Source organism: Centruroides vittatus, unplaced genomic scaffold (assembly GCF_030686945.1).
Source record: "Centruroides vittatus isolate TY-2023 unplaced genomic scaffold, ASM3068694v2 contig_564, whole genome shotgun sequence".
NCBI lineage: Eukaryota > Metazoa > Arthropoda > Arachnida > Scorpiones > Buthidae > Centruroides > Centruroides vittatus.
Genome location: NW_027122335.1, coordinates 2,163,175 through 2,178,949, shown reverse-complemented (window position 1 = coordinate 2,178,949; position 15,775 = coordinate 2,163,175). Strand labels below are relative to the sequence as shown.

Here is a 15,775-nt window from a genome sequence, read left to right as displayed (position 1 = left end):
TTATGTAGAAAGTTTGGTCAGACTATCCAACAGTGAAACTGAACCTATAGTGAAAATATCATTAAATTCCTTATACAATAGAAATTTGATTATTAAGGAGTTCTGGAAAAAGAAAGGTAAATTCAGTAATAAAGAGAAAGAAAAAATAATACTTACTTCAGATTTATGTATGAGATCTAGAATGAGGAGGAAAAAACACTAGCAATAGCAAACAAGAAAAACTTAATGGAAATAAAATTATTATAAGAGATGATTATTTTATAAAAGACAATGTAAAATATACATATGATGTTAATCTAGACAAAGTAGTTCAATTGAGTTGTTGTTTGAGAAAGAACTGACTGATATTATGTAGTTAATTATAATTAGATCGAAGAAACAATAGTTATTCTTACTATCTTAAACTTCCTGTCCCTTCTTACTTACTATCTTAAACTTCCTGTCCCTTCTTACTTACTATCTTAAACTTCTTGTCCATTACTTACTTACTATCTTAAACTTCCTGTCAAATAAATTCAATATGGACAGAAATATTGGATTCAATTATTTTTAATGCAAACAAATTTTAATTAATAAAGAAATATAAACAAAATTGTTTTTCATTTATATTTTATATTCATTCAACTTGTTTTTTTAGTATATTTAGTGTATGTAGTGTGATTACTTAACCATTATTTTTATTTATCAATAGAAATATTTTTTTATTTCTGTTTTTATGTTACGTTTTTTTTTTTTTTTTTGGAAATTAACAGAATAATTCTTTCAATGTCCATATGTTTATCTGCTATGTTCATTTTCTTACATTTTATCATATATTTATAAAATAATTTTAATTTCAGAATAAGTTTTTTGATACATAAAAATAAATATTGTTCTAATTAATAACAGCAAGTTTTATTTAATAGGTTTGTGGTGGAGACCGTCCTTATATAAGTGTTAGGCAATTACAAGAAGAACATGAACATTATCATGATCAAGCCTTACAAACATTTACTAACATTAGGAAAATGGGTGGTCCAGAATTTTCAAAAATGTATTTAGAGCAGCTTAATAAGGTATGTATTATTATTTTTATTAATAATTGTGCTGCTCACTTGCCAAATTGATTAACTCCATAAAACAAAAAGTCGAGAAAAGTGACAAAGTAATATACATTCTTTTTTAAAATTTCTTTTAAAATCTAAATTCAAATAAACATTGTAGAATGTATTATTGTAGATGAAGCTTTTATTTGATGATGTATAAAATAGCATAGATATGTTATAATTGTTATTATTATTACGATTTTGGTGTGGTTGAAAGAGTTAATCAATTTGGCAAGTGAAAAATGTAACATTCAGTTCAGTCAGTTTTCACATAATTTTTTATTATAGAGAAACATCATTAGTGTACATTTTTATTAAAAATTTTTTTGCAAAAATGAACAATAACTGTTCCATTACTGTTACAATGATTGTTGTTATTATTTTGGTTAAATTGATTATTTAGCAACATAAATGATGTCTTCTTTGTCAGCTGTATTTGATGTCCCATCATGTCAATTTGTTCTTAAGTTTTTATAAGAATCATGTTTAATAGGAGGAATGAAAAAAATTATTGGGACTTTGAATAAGTTCTCACTGTTTTTTCATTAAAATTAATGCTTTATTTAAAAAAACTCATAAAAAACATGTCACTGAAAGTATTGTCCATCGCTAGCCACTACTTCCTCCCATCATTCTGGCAGCATTTGAATTCCATGTCGGAAAAAAGACACATCTTTTGAGGCTATCCAAGAATCAACCTATTTTTTGGCATCTTCATAAGAATGGAAGTGCTGCTCAGCCAGGCCATGTGCCATCAATTGGAACAAGTTATAATCAGAAGAGGCAATGTCTGGTGAATACAGCGGGTGGGGTAGGACTTCCCGTTTAAGTGTTTCCAAGTAGGTTTTTACCAGTTGTGCAACATGTGGCCGAGCATTGTCATGTTGCAAAATCACTTTGTCATGTGTCTGCTTGTGTAGTGGCCATTTTTCCTTCAATGCTTGGCTTAAATGCATCAATTGTAGTCGATAGCTATCTCCCGTGATGGTTTCGTTTGGTTTTAGCAGTTCATAATAAACTACACCTAGCTGATCCCACCAAATGCAGAGCAGAAGCTTTGAACCATGGATATTCGGCTTTGTCGATGATGTTGATGCATGGCCGGGCTTACCCCATGATTTTCTACGCTTAGGGTTATCGTAGTGAATCCACTTTTCATCCCCAGTCACTGATACAATGCAGAAAACCTTTCCTTTTCTGCCATTGAAGCAGCTGTTCACACGTGAAAAGATGCCGTTCGATGTCTCTCAGCTTCAACTCATACGGCACCCAATGTCCTTGCTTTTGAATCATTCCTAACCCTTTCAAACATTTCGAAACTGTTGTATGATCAACTCCTAATGATTCTGCAAGTTCAGCTAGCATCTGACATGAGTCTTCATGAAAGTAATGCCACCAATTCCTCATCTTCAAACTTTTTCAGTGCGCCAGAGCGTTCTTTATCTTCCACATCAAAATCATTATTTTTGAAGCATCTAAACCAATCTCTGCATGTTGTTTCCAACAGAGCATGGTCGCTGTAAGTCTCACCCCGCAAATACTCTTTTTTTGGCACGAAACTCGACATGTTTAACACTATGAAAAAATAAGTTGTTTACACTTCAACAAAGTAACATAAACTGAACTTCAAGGTTGCTTATTTTTCTTCCTTACAGATGCATCACCATCTAAAAATACACACATGCAGTTCTGGTAATGCCATCTGTTGGAAAACAGTGAGAACTTATTCAAGGTCCCAATATTTTTAGTTTCATCCATCTTGATATAACGGTATAACTTCCCCCCTAAAAACAATTTCCACCAAAATTAAAACAATCATTCAATATTCCACAAGTATACTTACTTCTGTGGCAGTTGGACTGTAACTTATTTCTTTTATTTACTTTTTGTGATGAGATAACATTAAATAATTACCATTATCTACAAGGCATTGGATAACAGTACTGTGATTGTAATGTGTGTGCCAGCAGATTTACGTTATAGTATGGAGTTAATTAACTCCATACTATAACGTAAATTTTTATTTATTTCAAAAGCCAATCTAATTAGATTGGCTTCTGAAATAAATAAATAAATTTTTCAATGGCCAACAATTAAGTGATATTAATCCTTATTATTAGGGAAACTTATTATGAATATAAAAAGTTAAGACTATATCAAGTGTTTTGACACTAAAATTTAAAAAAAAAATTTGAAATATGGAGTTAACTGAGCCGTTCACAACCAAAACAATTATGTTTTATAAAAGCAATATCAGTTACTACAGATGATGATAGATAACCAATAATAGATTCTTGATATATATGTTATGAATTATAGTAATAAAACTGATTAAATTAATATGATTCAACATAATTATATTTTTTATCATTATCTTTTAATATGTAAATTATGATATCTAAGGGTTTTATTTTTATTTACTTTTCAGTTTTAGTTATGAAGACAATGACAATGATAATAAGTTGTAAGTGCTAGTTAATTACCATTAGGTTTCAGTTTAAAACCTTAATAGCATTTGCAACAAATGCATTTTTGTTGTCATTTTATATATACATATATATGAGGGTTACTCTGAAAATTTTGCAATACAAGAAAACCATCTGTGATGAATTCAAGTTTTTATTTTTTAATAATAAACTTCATATGACACATTATGCATAAACAAATTTCATCAATCTTTCAATCTAAATGAGACAGACCCTCTTTCTAATAGTAATAATGGATCTTTCTAGAGAAGCACTTCATACAATGATTTACTATGATTTTTGTGATAGACTAAATGACAAAGACTGTTATAAACAATTGAAATTGACTTTAAAGGATGATGTAAAGGGATGATGCTCCATCCTTTACTATTGTGTTCAGGTGGTACAAAAAATTTCAGAGGTTTCTTACTTTTTTCCATGATGAACCACATGAAGGGTGACCATGAACAGCCTTGACTCCTAAAAATGTAACTGCTGTCTAATGTATGATTGCAAGAAGACCAAGGAAGTACCTATGAAATGATACAGGAGAGACTACAGATTGGAGTCTCTGCAATTGCAGACATTCTGCATAAGAAGTTAAAGTTAAAAAAAGTAGTGTCTCAATGAGTTGACAGATTTTGAAAGTCAGAGCATGTCATAATATCTAAGAAAACTGGAAAGTTGAATTGTGAGGTGGACACCAGATTGTTTCCAAGATTGTCACATGTGATGAGACATACGTACCATTTTATATCTGTCTCATATGTCAAGAAAGTCAGATATGGATCCTTAAAGATGATCTAATTTCAACAACTGAAAAGGCAGAGAGAAATAAAAACAGTCATGTTTGCTATTTTTTTCAGTAGCACTGGTCTGGCAAAAGCAATTAAGCTTGATGAACAGAAGACAGTAATGGCTAATTGGTACACTACAGTTTGTCTTCCTAGAATTCTGGGGTCACTGAAAATTTGAGGTCAAATTTTGCATCATGATAATCCTTCATCACACAGTGCCAAGTATTTTGATAGCATTCTAGAAAATTAGTGGCATTATGCTTTTGATCTTTGGAAGGAGCAACCATATATGTGCATTTTGGCCAGAGGAAAGGACTTTGAACATAAGTAAAAAATATTTTGTTTCAGGTCTTAAAGTATTCCTGTATTGAAAAACTTTCAGAGACCCCCTCCTACATATGTTACAGTGAATCTGAAAATGTTGCTCATTTTCTGCCTATTTCACAAAATAGTCAGAAAACTTGACTAATGTTGAATTTCCTATAGGTTAACATAGACCAGAGATAGGTTAATGTTGAATTTTCTATTTGTGAAATTGCCATTTGATATTTTCTAATAAGATACTGATATTTGTTTTGTTCATTGAATTATGAGTTAGAAAATGTTAGTCAAAAATTGATTTTAGTATTGTTTTCTCATTTCAAGATTATTTAATGATATTTTATACTTCTTAATGATGTTCATTATGTACATGTTACATTAAATGCTAGATTATATCTTAAGCATATGTAATAAAAAGAAATTACTGAAGCAAAAACTTTGAAAATAGAAACTCTAAAACAATAATAAACAAAAATCAAACAAGATGAAAGCTTTCACAATATGCAAATTCATAAATTTACCATAATGTTACATTAGTGTCACTTAGCACAATTTCCGATTTCATGAATTCAGTAGAAATATTGTCATATTTCTGAAATCAACACTTCAACTGTCAGTTTCATGAATTACACAAAATTTTGTCTATCTCAAAAAGAAGAAACATTTCCAGATTTGGAAATAACAACATATATCTGTAATAACAAAAAACATGTATATTTTTACTAGTGATAGGATGATACCAAAATTTCTTCTGATCCTGCCAAAAACTCCCAATTCTGATTCTTTTGAATACTTCCTAAAGCTTAGCTTAGTTTAGTTTAGAAAATTAACAATTTACATTAAGAGTATGGTACATTCATTAATTAATAAACATCAAGCTTAAGAATAAATCTTTCAAAAGAAAAGTGAAAATTCTTCATTTATATGTGGATAAACATGCTTTTATTGTGTACTAAAAACAACTTTGCAATCTTATTGCACATAAAGTTAACAGATTTTGAATTTATTCACTTGAGCCAAAAATGTCTAGACTGACCCATCTTAAAAAATCAATTTTTAAAACTCAAAACGTCATTAAACTTAGTACAAATGAGTATTTTACTCAGAATTACATGAATTGCATTTGAAAATTTAATATATTATGGGGACTGTTCCATAAGGCTAGCCACACTGTTGACACACTCCAAAAACTTCATTTTGAGGTGTTAGAGCATTCTCCTTATAGTCCTGATCTTGCCCCATCGGACTATCACCTGTTTGGTCCCTTAAAAGAAATGCTACAGCGACAAAGATTCACATCTGATGATAATGTTAAGACAGCAATGCATTTGCAATTTGCAGTTCAGCCGAAAACTTTTTCTAATGAAGGAATAGGAAAACTTGTGGGCAGTTGGACAAAGTGTGTTGAAAAGCAGAGCAATTACTTTGAGAAATGATATACAGTAGAGAGTCGTTAATTGGAACCCCGGTAATCGGAATCACCGGTAATTGGAACGATTTTCAGTCGGACTGTGTCGTGCTGAATCGAACGTTTTTGATACTAGATTTGCTTCTAAAGTATAATTTTCATGTTTTTATATTCTTCAATATATTTATTTTGTTTGTACAAAATAAAGAAATAATTTCTAACGATACGATAGCCTCGATTATTATTATAAAAATTTTCGTTAGGCTTAAAATTGATGAAAATTCAACACGAAGCGACACGCGATGGAGAAAAATTTGAACATCGGACACGTTAATATATTTATTCGTACATAATCGGTAATCGGAACAAATCACTAATCTGAACAACCCCAGTCCCCAATTGATTCCGATTTTCGGTTCTCTACTGTATTTGACTTGATGAAGGTTGATTACAATAAATTCTACAGCCAAAGTGCAGATAATTTTTGACTTACCCTTGTAATTTGCAAATCATTCCAACAGCTGCACTGTGAGATCTGCTCTGTATACATTGTTAAAAGACCTTCAGTAGCAATCACAGTAGAAGCAGCAGTGCTGAATTTAACGACAAGCCAATAGAAATTATTTGAATCATCATGAATGCTTTGTATGTAGATGTTCTGCTGTTAGCTGTGTGTTTGGGAAGTAAAAGAACCTGTGCAACTGCATAGAAATCAGTGTGGGACCAAACATGCATGTAACTTGGAGAATGTTGTTGGTGACTATAGTGACACTCCCAGCTAATTTCTTAAATAGTGGGCCAGGCTGTTGCTTGGATTTGTTCGAGGATTTTAGAAATTAAACAATGTTTTTGGAAAAGTAATACATCTGGGAACAATAGATTGAGGTTTTGCTGAATATGTTTTATTATAAATATGTGATACAATTGTTTAATAAGTTACATAAAAATTAAATTTTATTAAAACATTTTTATTCTATAAATCTATTGATGATAGTGACACTATTTTATTGAAAATTTTAATTTATTGAAAAATGTTAAAGTTGAATATTAATTAATATACAGTAGAGAGTCAGAAATCGGAATCAATTAGGGACTGGGGTTGTTCAGATTAGTGATTTGTTTTGATTACCGATTATGTACGAAAAAATATATGTCTGATGTTCAAATTTTTCTCCGTTGCGTGTCGCTTCGTGTTGAATTTTCGTTGATTTTAAGCTTAACGAAAATTTTTATAATAATAATTGAGGCTATCGTATCGTTAAAAATTATTTTTTCATTTTGTACAAACAAAATAAATATATTGAAGAATATAAAAACATACTAGATTTACTTCTAAAGTATAATTTTTATCAAAAACGTTCGATTCAGCACGACACAGTCCGACTAAAAATCGTTTCGATTAACGACTCTCTACTGTACTTTATTAATTAATATTCAAACAGAATAGAAAACAACTTTAGTTCATTTATTAATCATATTCTATTTCAAAATGTTAGCTTTTTAAAGATTTTTATTATATATTATAAATTCTATATTGAAATATATATCTCATTTCATGATATTTTCAATAGGAAATATTAGAAACATATGAAAATTTTGTGAAACACAATGAAAGTAAAAATATTTTTGCTGCTGCAAGAACGCCAGCTACATTATTTGCCATTGTACTTATCACTTATTTTCAATCAGCATTTTTTGGACTTTTAGGATTTTATTCTATGGCAAATTTTTTCAATTTAGTAATGGGTATAGCACTATTAACTCTATGTCTATGGTCGTATATAAGGTAAGTTAAAAAATTTCTTTTCAATAAAATATTGCTGAAATACTGCTTTGTCTTAAAAAAATTTATAATTTAAAATTAATTACTGTATTAATATGCCATTTTTATAAAGATTAATTGATTTATTTATTTTGTGATTATATTTTAAAGGTATAGTGGTGAAATGAGAGATATTGGAACTCAAATTGATATTATAGCTAATGGTATTTGGCAAAGTGTATGTATTTTTTTCTTTCTTTTTTTTAATTTAATAATATAATTTTTTAAACATTTGTTACATATACAAGTTATGATCAAAAAGCAATTAGGGATATCATATATGCTGTTTTATAAAACAGCATATATAATAGCCCTAATTGCTTTTGAAAGATACTCTAGTAGTTTCCTCTCCAATTTTTTCATTACCCATTTTTAAATACTTTACTCAGCACTAAAATATGTATTTTATGTAGCATTTAAATGACCGAAAAAATAAGAAGCAGTGTTAAATGAGAACTTTATTTGTACATGATGTGATGTTCACAATTACAGACAAAAGCATTAATCCAGGCGTGGCCAACAATTTTTGCCCCTGGGCCGAATTGGAAAGAGAACTTTTTTCACGCACCGAACGAAATATTAAAATTAAAAAAGTTAAATACAAAAACAATTCATTTAAGTAAATAAATGTTTAAATATATTAGTACTAAATTTCTAGCAAAGCACATGAATTACTAAGATAAATTGAATATCACCTGTATATCTTGAATTACTGTCTAACATACATTATTTTATGATAAATATTAATATTTTAAATTTATTATTTTTTATTCTGTCACTATCACACAGACAAGTACAAAAGTTGTAAATCTACAATGAAATGTTTTATTAAAAAAAAAAACAAAAGTACAGTGGTACCTCGTATAATGTACTTAATCTGTTCCAGGTTTACGTGCGTTATACAAAATGCATTTTCCCATAGAAATACATGTTAAAACATCTAATATCTAATTTGTTCTGCAGCATAAAATAACTGTACTGTATCATTAAAAAATGAACATGGGATGCATTCTTTTATTCCTCCGCGTAACTCTGCGTGAGTGACATCCATTAAAAAATTCCTGCTGAATGCGTTCCTAAATTCCGGTGGGAGTGCACGCCATCAAACGGCAAAAACGGCCGCTTGTAGCAGTAGTTTACAGTGGAAAGCAACATGGCGTCCTCCATGGTTAAGATAGTTTCGTTTCCGGGTCCATTATGTGGTTTTATGAATGAGAATTTAGAAATTGTGAAAGCATGAGTTAGCGCACGCGGTGAGGTAAGTGTCTTTACAAATTTTTTTCGAGGCTATTTTGAATGCTCTTTCAATAAATAATCCATTTTATGGTTAAATTGGGATCCTTCTTTTGCCTTTTAAAGCTCATAGTTTAGAATTATAGATTTCTCCATCACGATACTATCGATAGTGCAGGCACCGCCATCTTTCTTTCTTTCACTGTCGTTCCTAAATGCCTACAAACAGCAGCGCACTCCCATAGTAGCGGAGACGCAGAGCGACCGCTATTAAAGAATGCACTCATGGAGCAGTCACCAATTATGCTGGAAAGTCCGTTGTTCGAGTCACGTAACGGCGAAACAGAAAGTCCATTGTTTGCAGTGTTCGTTATTCGAGGAGTACGTTATACGAGGTACTACTGTATTGCGAAGCCATTCGACCAATTATTGGAAGTTAAGTAGCTAATATTGAAAGATTAATTGCAGGCCGATCCAGCTCGCTTAATGAATAAGAAACTTTTACAGTGTATGTGATCATTTATGCCAGTACTAAAAGAATTAGTTGTAATGTTAATACAGTGAAATTAGGAAATATTTGTAATAGGTAAATATAAGATAATGCAAAAAATAATAATAATAAAGTTTGAAATTTATTAGAAAAATTAGAATAGTTTCCTGTGTAATTTCTATATCTAAATTCAAATTTTAAGTTCACCATAAAGACTGTTATGCTTGGATTATATTAAAAACTAGCAGGTAGGCCCGGCATTGCTTGGGCAAAAGTAACGATAGCAAAGATTAAGATTATTACGTTATAGTCAACCTTACCCGTTTTCACAAAATGCAAGAATCTGGTCCCCCTGTTTCCAGACTAATTAGAGAATTTTTAGATGGGTCTAAAAATATGTTTGATTTTCCGCAAAAACAAAAAAAACTGCATCTGCGTCTTGCACGTCGCTTTCTCTTGACATTTCCATTGTTGATGGAAGTGTTAAGTCTTAATCCTGTCCCTCTCCTCCGTGGGAAAGAATTTCGAAAAATCCCTTCTTAGTGTGCGTTCTCGTGACATACCCTAACTGTGTACCAAATTTCAACTTTCAACTCTTAACCGTTTGGGCTCTGCGCTGATCATCATCATCAACTCGTTTCGATTATATATATAGATTAGATCTACTGAAAACATCCTAATTTAAAAATATATGTATTTATTAGCATTAATGTTTCAGTATTTGATAGTTATAAACATTTACAAATGATATAAATAACTGAAAGAAAAGTGATATCATTTACTAACTTTTTACGTTTTTCTCAATAATTGTTGTTCAAATAAATGTGTTTTCTTTTCTAGATTCAATTACAAAACATTTTCCAGAATTATGTACAAATTATATAATATTCTTACTCTAATACATTAAATTGAGTGTATAAAATATTTGATAGTGTTCTATTAATTAATAAAGTAGTAAAAACAAAAAAATAAAATTGATAAATTATAGTAACAATTGCAATATATAATTTACTATATATAGAAAAATCTGATAGTAGTAACTTAACTTTTAAATTCTGCAAAAATTTCTTTCCTGTTCTGTAATTTGCAACAATATATAAATACTAATTGATTTATAAAGATAACATTTAATCAAATTAATATAATTTATTTTCATTATTGATTTTGTTATTCAATGATTTTACTTGGCTAATATAAAATACACATGCTCTCTCTACATAACAATAATTTCACCATACTTCTAAAATTGAAATTTTGCACAGACTCTGAAGTTTGTGGGTCAAGTTGAAGTCAGTCTTTGTCCAGTAGAAAATAATTAACTAATGCTGGCTTATTTCTATTCATATTGTCATTTTTTGTTTCTGCCTGAATTCTGTGGTTCCATTGCTGCTCATGAAGTGGCGTTTATGATTAGTGCTTCAAAAATGCATCCAAAGCATAATAGTAAATCTAGCACTGGAAATAAATGCAAGAAGTGTCACTCTGTTACTGTGGAAACTAAACTGAACATTACAAAACTAAGTGCTTTAGGTAAAAAAAAACTGTTTGAAACACCTGCTACTAAGCAATAGTGAGCAGGTAAACAAACATAATGTATTCTATTAAGTGCATTGAAAAATCAAACACTAACAATAAGTGGTTATCTGTATAAAAATATACTTTTTAGGTTAGTTTTTACCTAAGACAAAATCTTGGAATCTAACCTGTTCAAAAGTTAGGGGAGTACCTGTAACATTTCTTTGATCAAACAAAATGAATTTTTGTCAAAATTATGTAATTAATTTATGTATTTCTAATATTTAGCACTGCTTATCTCTGACATATAGATACTGTAATGACATCAAGTAAATGCAAAATAAATATTTGCAAAAATAGCTTTCAATCAAATAATAGTTGGATATCATGTAAATAGCAATTTTTTTTTTATTTTCAAATCAACAATTTAAAGAATTTTAATGATCACAGAATTGATGGTAACAAAGATCACAGTAACAATACTTTCATTTGTTCAAATTAATTTTAATAATGAAAGATTAAAATAATAAAAGCTGATCTGGTAGTTTAGTTTATTAAAACATTTTTTATTTACTTTATGAAAATATATTCAGAGACACAATGTAGTGACGTAATCTTAAAAAACACTGGGCAAATTTTTTCATTCTTTTTATTCGGTTGGTACCAACCAAATAAAAAGGATGAAAAATTCGCCTAGTGTTTTTTAAGATTACGTCCACTACATTGTGTCTCCGAAAGAAAGAAAGAAAGAAAATATAAAACACGGTTTCCTCAAGATAAAAAAAAAATTTTTTTTATTTATTTTATGAGATCATGTTTTAAACATCCATTTTATGTATGGTTGTTTTTAATGGGGATTTGTTTAAGAGTACTTACAGCCCTAAGAATGAGCTTGTTTCTATATTATGTTCAGAGTAATGCTCTTAGCCATTTAATTAAATATTACTTTTTACTTAAGTTACTTTAAATTATTACAGATATTAGATTGCAATTTTCAAAGTTTTATGGAAGGAATATTGCTCTTCATATGTCAGATTTAATGTATTGGGTTGTTTGGAAAGTAATTTTTTTTTTTTAGTACTAGAGGGATTAGTTGTAACCACCACTTTCATTCTAAACTGTATTGTCATTATATATTTTGACAGCTGACATTTTAAAGATAATTGGTAAAAAAAAATTTTAATTTGTGCAATTCCCCCCATCAAATATGGAAGAGCGAAAGCAGAATTTTTGGCATATAATGCTCTTTTATTACTGAAAAGATAATAATGCTGTTCAAGCAAAAAAAAAAAAAATTGTGTGACATGTATGGAGAAGATGTATTGACAAAATGACAGTGCCAAAACTGGTTTGCAAAATTTCGTTCTGGCAATTTCGATATTGAAGATGTGCCACATTCTGGAAGGCCAGTTGAAGCTGATGAAGACAAAATAAAGACATTGATTGAAGCAAACTGCCGAATAAGAACACGATAAATTGCTAAGAGATTAAATTTGTCCAATTCAACTGTTTGTGATCACTTGGATTTGTTTCAAAGCTCAATATATGTGTTTCACACATTCTTAAAGAAAGAGATTCGCTCTATCGCATTAACATCTGTGATTTGCATCTCAAATGCGAAGAAAATGATCATTTTTGAAGTGAATCATAACTGGTGATGAGAAATGGATTGTATACAACAATGTCGAATGCAAGCGATTATGGAGTAGAAAAGATGAGCTGGCTCAAAGCAAAAGCCGATATTCATAAATAAAAAACAAGTGGTGCTCTGTTTGGTGGGATTTTTAGGAAATTGTTTTTTTTTTCTTCCAGCTTCTACCAGACAATTCCACAATTGATTCAAAAGTGTACTGCTATCAGTTGGACAAATTGAGTGATATCATCAAACAGAAAAGACTAGAATTGATCAACAGAAAGGTGTAGTGTTTCACCATGATAATGCCAGACCTCACACACAAGTTTGGTAACTCATCAGATGATGTTACAGCTTGAACAATATGTGCTACCACACCACAATATTTGCCAGAGATTATTACTTACTGGCAACCTCGGATTATTACTTATTTCGATCTTAACAAAATTTTTTAAATGGTAAACATTTACAGTAGAGCATCGATTATCCGACTCAATTGGGGACTGGGGTTGGTCAGATAACTGAAAAAACAGATAATGTATTTTTTCATACTTTTTGGTTATTAGTATAGTATATTAGTATATTCCATGTAATTAGTATATTAGTATATTGCTATTAACCTACTTTGCGTTGAATTTTCATTGATGTTAAGCCTAACAAAATTTTTTTAAAAATAATAATCGTCACTGTTGTATCATTAAAAATTATTTCTTTATTTTGCACAAAATAAATACAAAAATAAAGTAAAAAATAGAAAATTACGCTGGTTTAAATTACTCCTTTCATGGTCGAGCCATCTTGCCAGCTAAAACATGCAAAAATTTAACAAAAATAATATTAAAGTAGCTGAGACATAGCCAAATATTGTAGCGCCACATCACTAGGGGACATTTGAATTTGCCAACTAGAAAGCGGTTGGTTAACTGATGTGACGGTTGATCGGGGGTCGGATAATCGATGCTCTACTGTACTTCAAATGAGGATGTCAAAAATCACTTGGATCAGTTTTTTGTAAGCAAAGATCAAAAAGTTTGTGTGTGAAATCATGCTACTACCAGAAAGATGGCAAAAGGTATTGAATAAAATATTTATATTATAAGAAAGTTGTTTTTTTTTTTAATGGAAAAAAACGAAATTACTTTTCAAATAACCCAATAATTTGACCAATGTCTCTAGTGTTGTCTTATGATTGTATGGTAAAAATAGCATTTGATAAAATTTTTAAGTGTATAAACAGTAAATGAGTAAATCAAATAAAACTTTTTAATGTTAAAATAATAAATATATATTAAAATTTTTATAAATAATGTAAAATAATTTTTGCTATAACTCATTTATAATCATTACGTATATTAACTTATTTATTATTATTTTTATAGCTTTTAAAACCTCTGTATCAGAAAATGACAGCTGATCGAATGTTTATGCAATTCCAGCAGAATGGAAATAATACTGTATATGTGCCAGAATCATCCAATGGAAAAATAAAAAGGACATGATCCACCATTTAATTAAATAATGGCAATACCATTCTACCCTTGCCTTTATCCCTCAGGGGGAGCATTTTGCTCAATTGTTCACCTGCCTGAATCTATGTCCTATAAAAAAAAGAGGAGATACAGATTGAAAAGAAGTTTGTGTTCCTTCCAGTCCATTTATATAAAAAAAAAAATCTGCCAATTATTCCTGTTCCTCCATTGATTAATTCTGTTTTAATCCCTTTTTTATACATAACTAATAACTACATCAATAAGGAGTTTTGGGGTACTTACTAATTCAGTTTAACTATTAACAGAATCAATAATACTCTAAAATATTTATATCCAATAAACTATGCAATTGCGTTCATATAGTTTTGGTTATTATGCTAATTTGTTTTTTTTTTACCGTATTGAAAAGCACAACTATGACATTGTTTAAATTTGTTTTAATAATAATTCATTATGTACTCAAATCTCAAGTATGAAAAACATTCTTATTTACCAGGTGTGTTATAGTCTACTGTTAATTTATTATTCAGTAGGAAATTAATATTTATCCCGATTCATCTCAAGAGAGATCAGTTCACGAATGCAATATCTTATTTTTAACATAACTTGGAAGGATTGCATATCATTGAGACTTTTAATAATGTGGGTGAAAACTTTGCCATCAGTGCCTCTAATGAAAAACAAAACAAAAAAAAACAAGGAAAGTTTCTGAACTGACATTATTTTTGTAATCATTCAGCAGAGTACAAAAATATTAAAAGGCTTCCATATGTTTTGCAAGAAATATTTGTTGCTAGAGCTACAAAAAAGTATAGCGGTCACATCTAAGGAAATTTAAGTTCGTGAAATATTTAACCGTACAGTTGAATGTTTATTACGAGAGGAAACTGCCACGTTTTTTCATAAATGCTATACAAATTAAGAAAATTTGTATACAATATGCATCAAAACTGACTAATAATAAAAACATTTGAAAGTAAAAGACGTAAAATTTTATTGAGTTACAAACATTTTCCAATTTGCAATATTCAAAAAAGTGTATCTTAACGAAAGTGATTTGGATATATAACGAAGAAAATTGATTTTAATATTGTAAAATTATACTTTTAAAATAAAATCTGTTCATATATTTGTATATCTATTCATAAATGTACACATTTTCATCTTTATTGTTAGAGCTGACCAATTAATGCATCTCACATTGAAAATTTTATAGTATTAAATGTAAATCTAGTACTTGTTAAAATTCTAATAGAATGTTGGCATTAATTGAATTGTTAGTACAGATATTGTACCTCGTTGATTGCCTTTGTGATTTTTAGTTTGTTGAATTGGGAATTAAAGTTTGGAAATAAATTTTTGTATTGTTAAATTTTATAATTTTATCCATTTTTTGTGTAAAGGAAATTTAAATTTTTGAAAATTCATCTCAACCAAAGAAATTAAATGTTTTAAATTGGAGTTCGGTATTTGATACATTAATAGATTTCATTCCAGAATGAAAGCCAGATGTGAG

At 29.4% G+C, this 15,775-nt stretch overlaps 1 protein-coding gene across 2 annotated transcripts in view; it reads left to right on the top strand.

Moving 5' to 3' along the window:
- The window catches only part of atl (atlastin GTPase), a 78,641-nt gene extending 63,010 nt beyond the window's left edge, over positions 1-15,631 (top strand). For both annotated transcript variants that reach the window (XM_067274851.1, XM_067274850.1), the window contains exons 12-15: positions 906-1,055; positions 7,648-7,862; positions 8,010-8,076; positions 14,149-15,631. In XM_067274851.1, the coding sequence (XP_067130952.1) occupies positions 906-1,055; positions 7,648-7,862; positions 8,010-8,076; positions 14,149-14,268 (552 nt within the window). In that variant the 3' untranslated portion in view covers positions 14,269-15,631. The remainder of the gene's footprint in view (positions 1-905; positions 1,056-7,647; positions 7,863-8,009; positions 8,077-14,148) is intronic.
- The last annotated feature ends 144 nt before the right edge of the window (positions 15,632-15,775 follow it).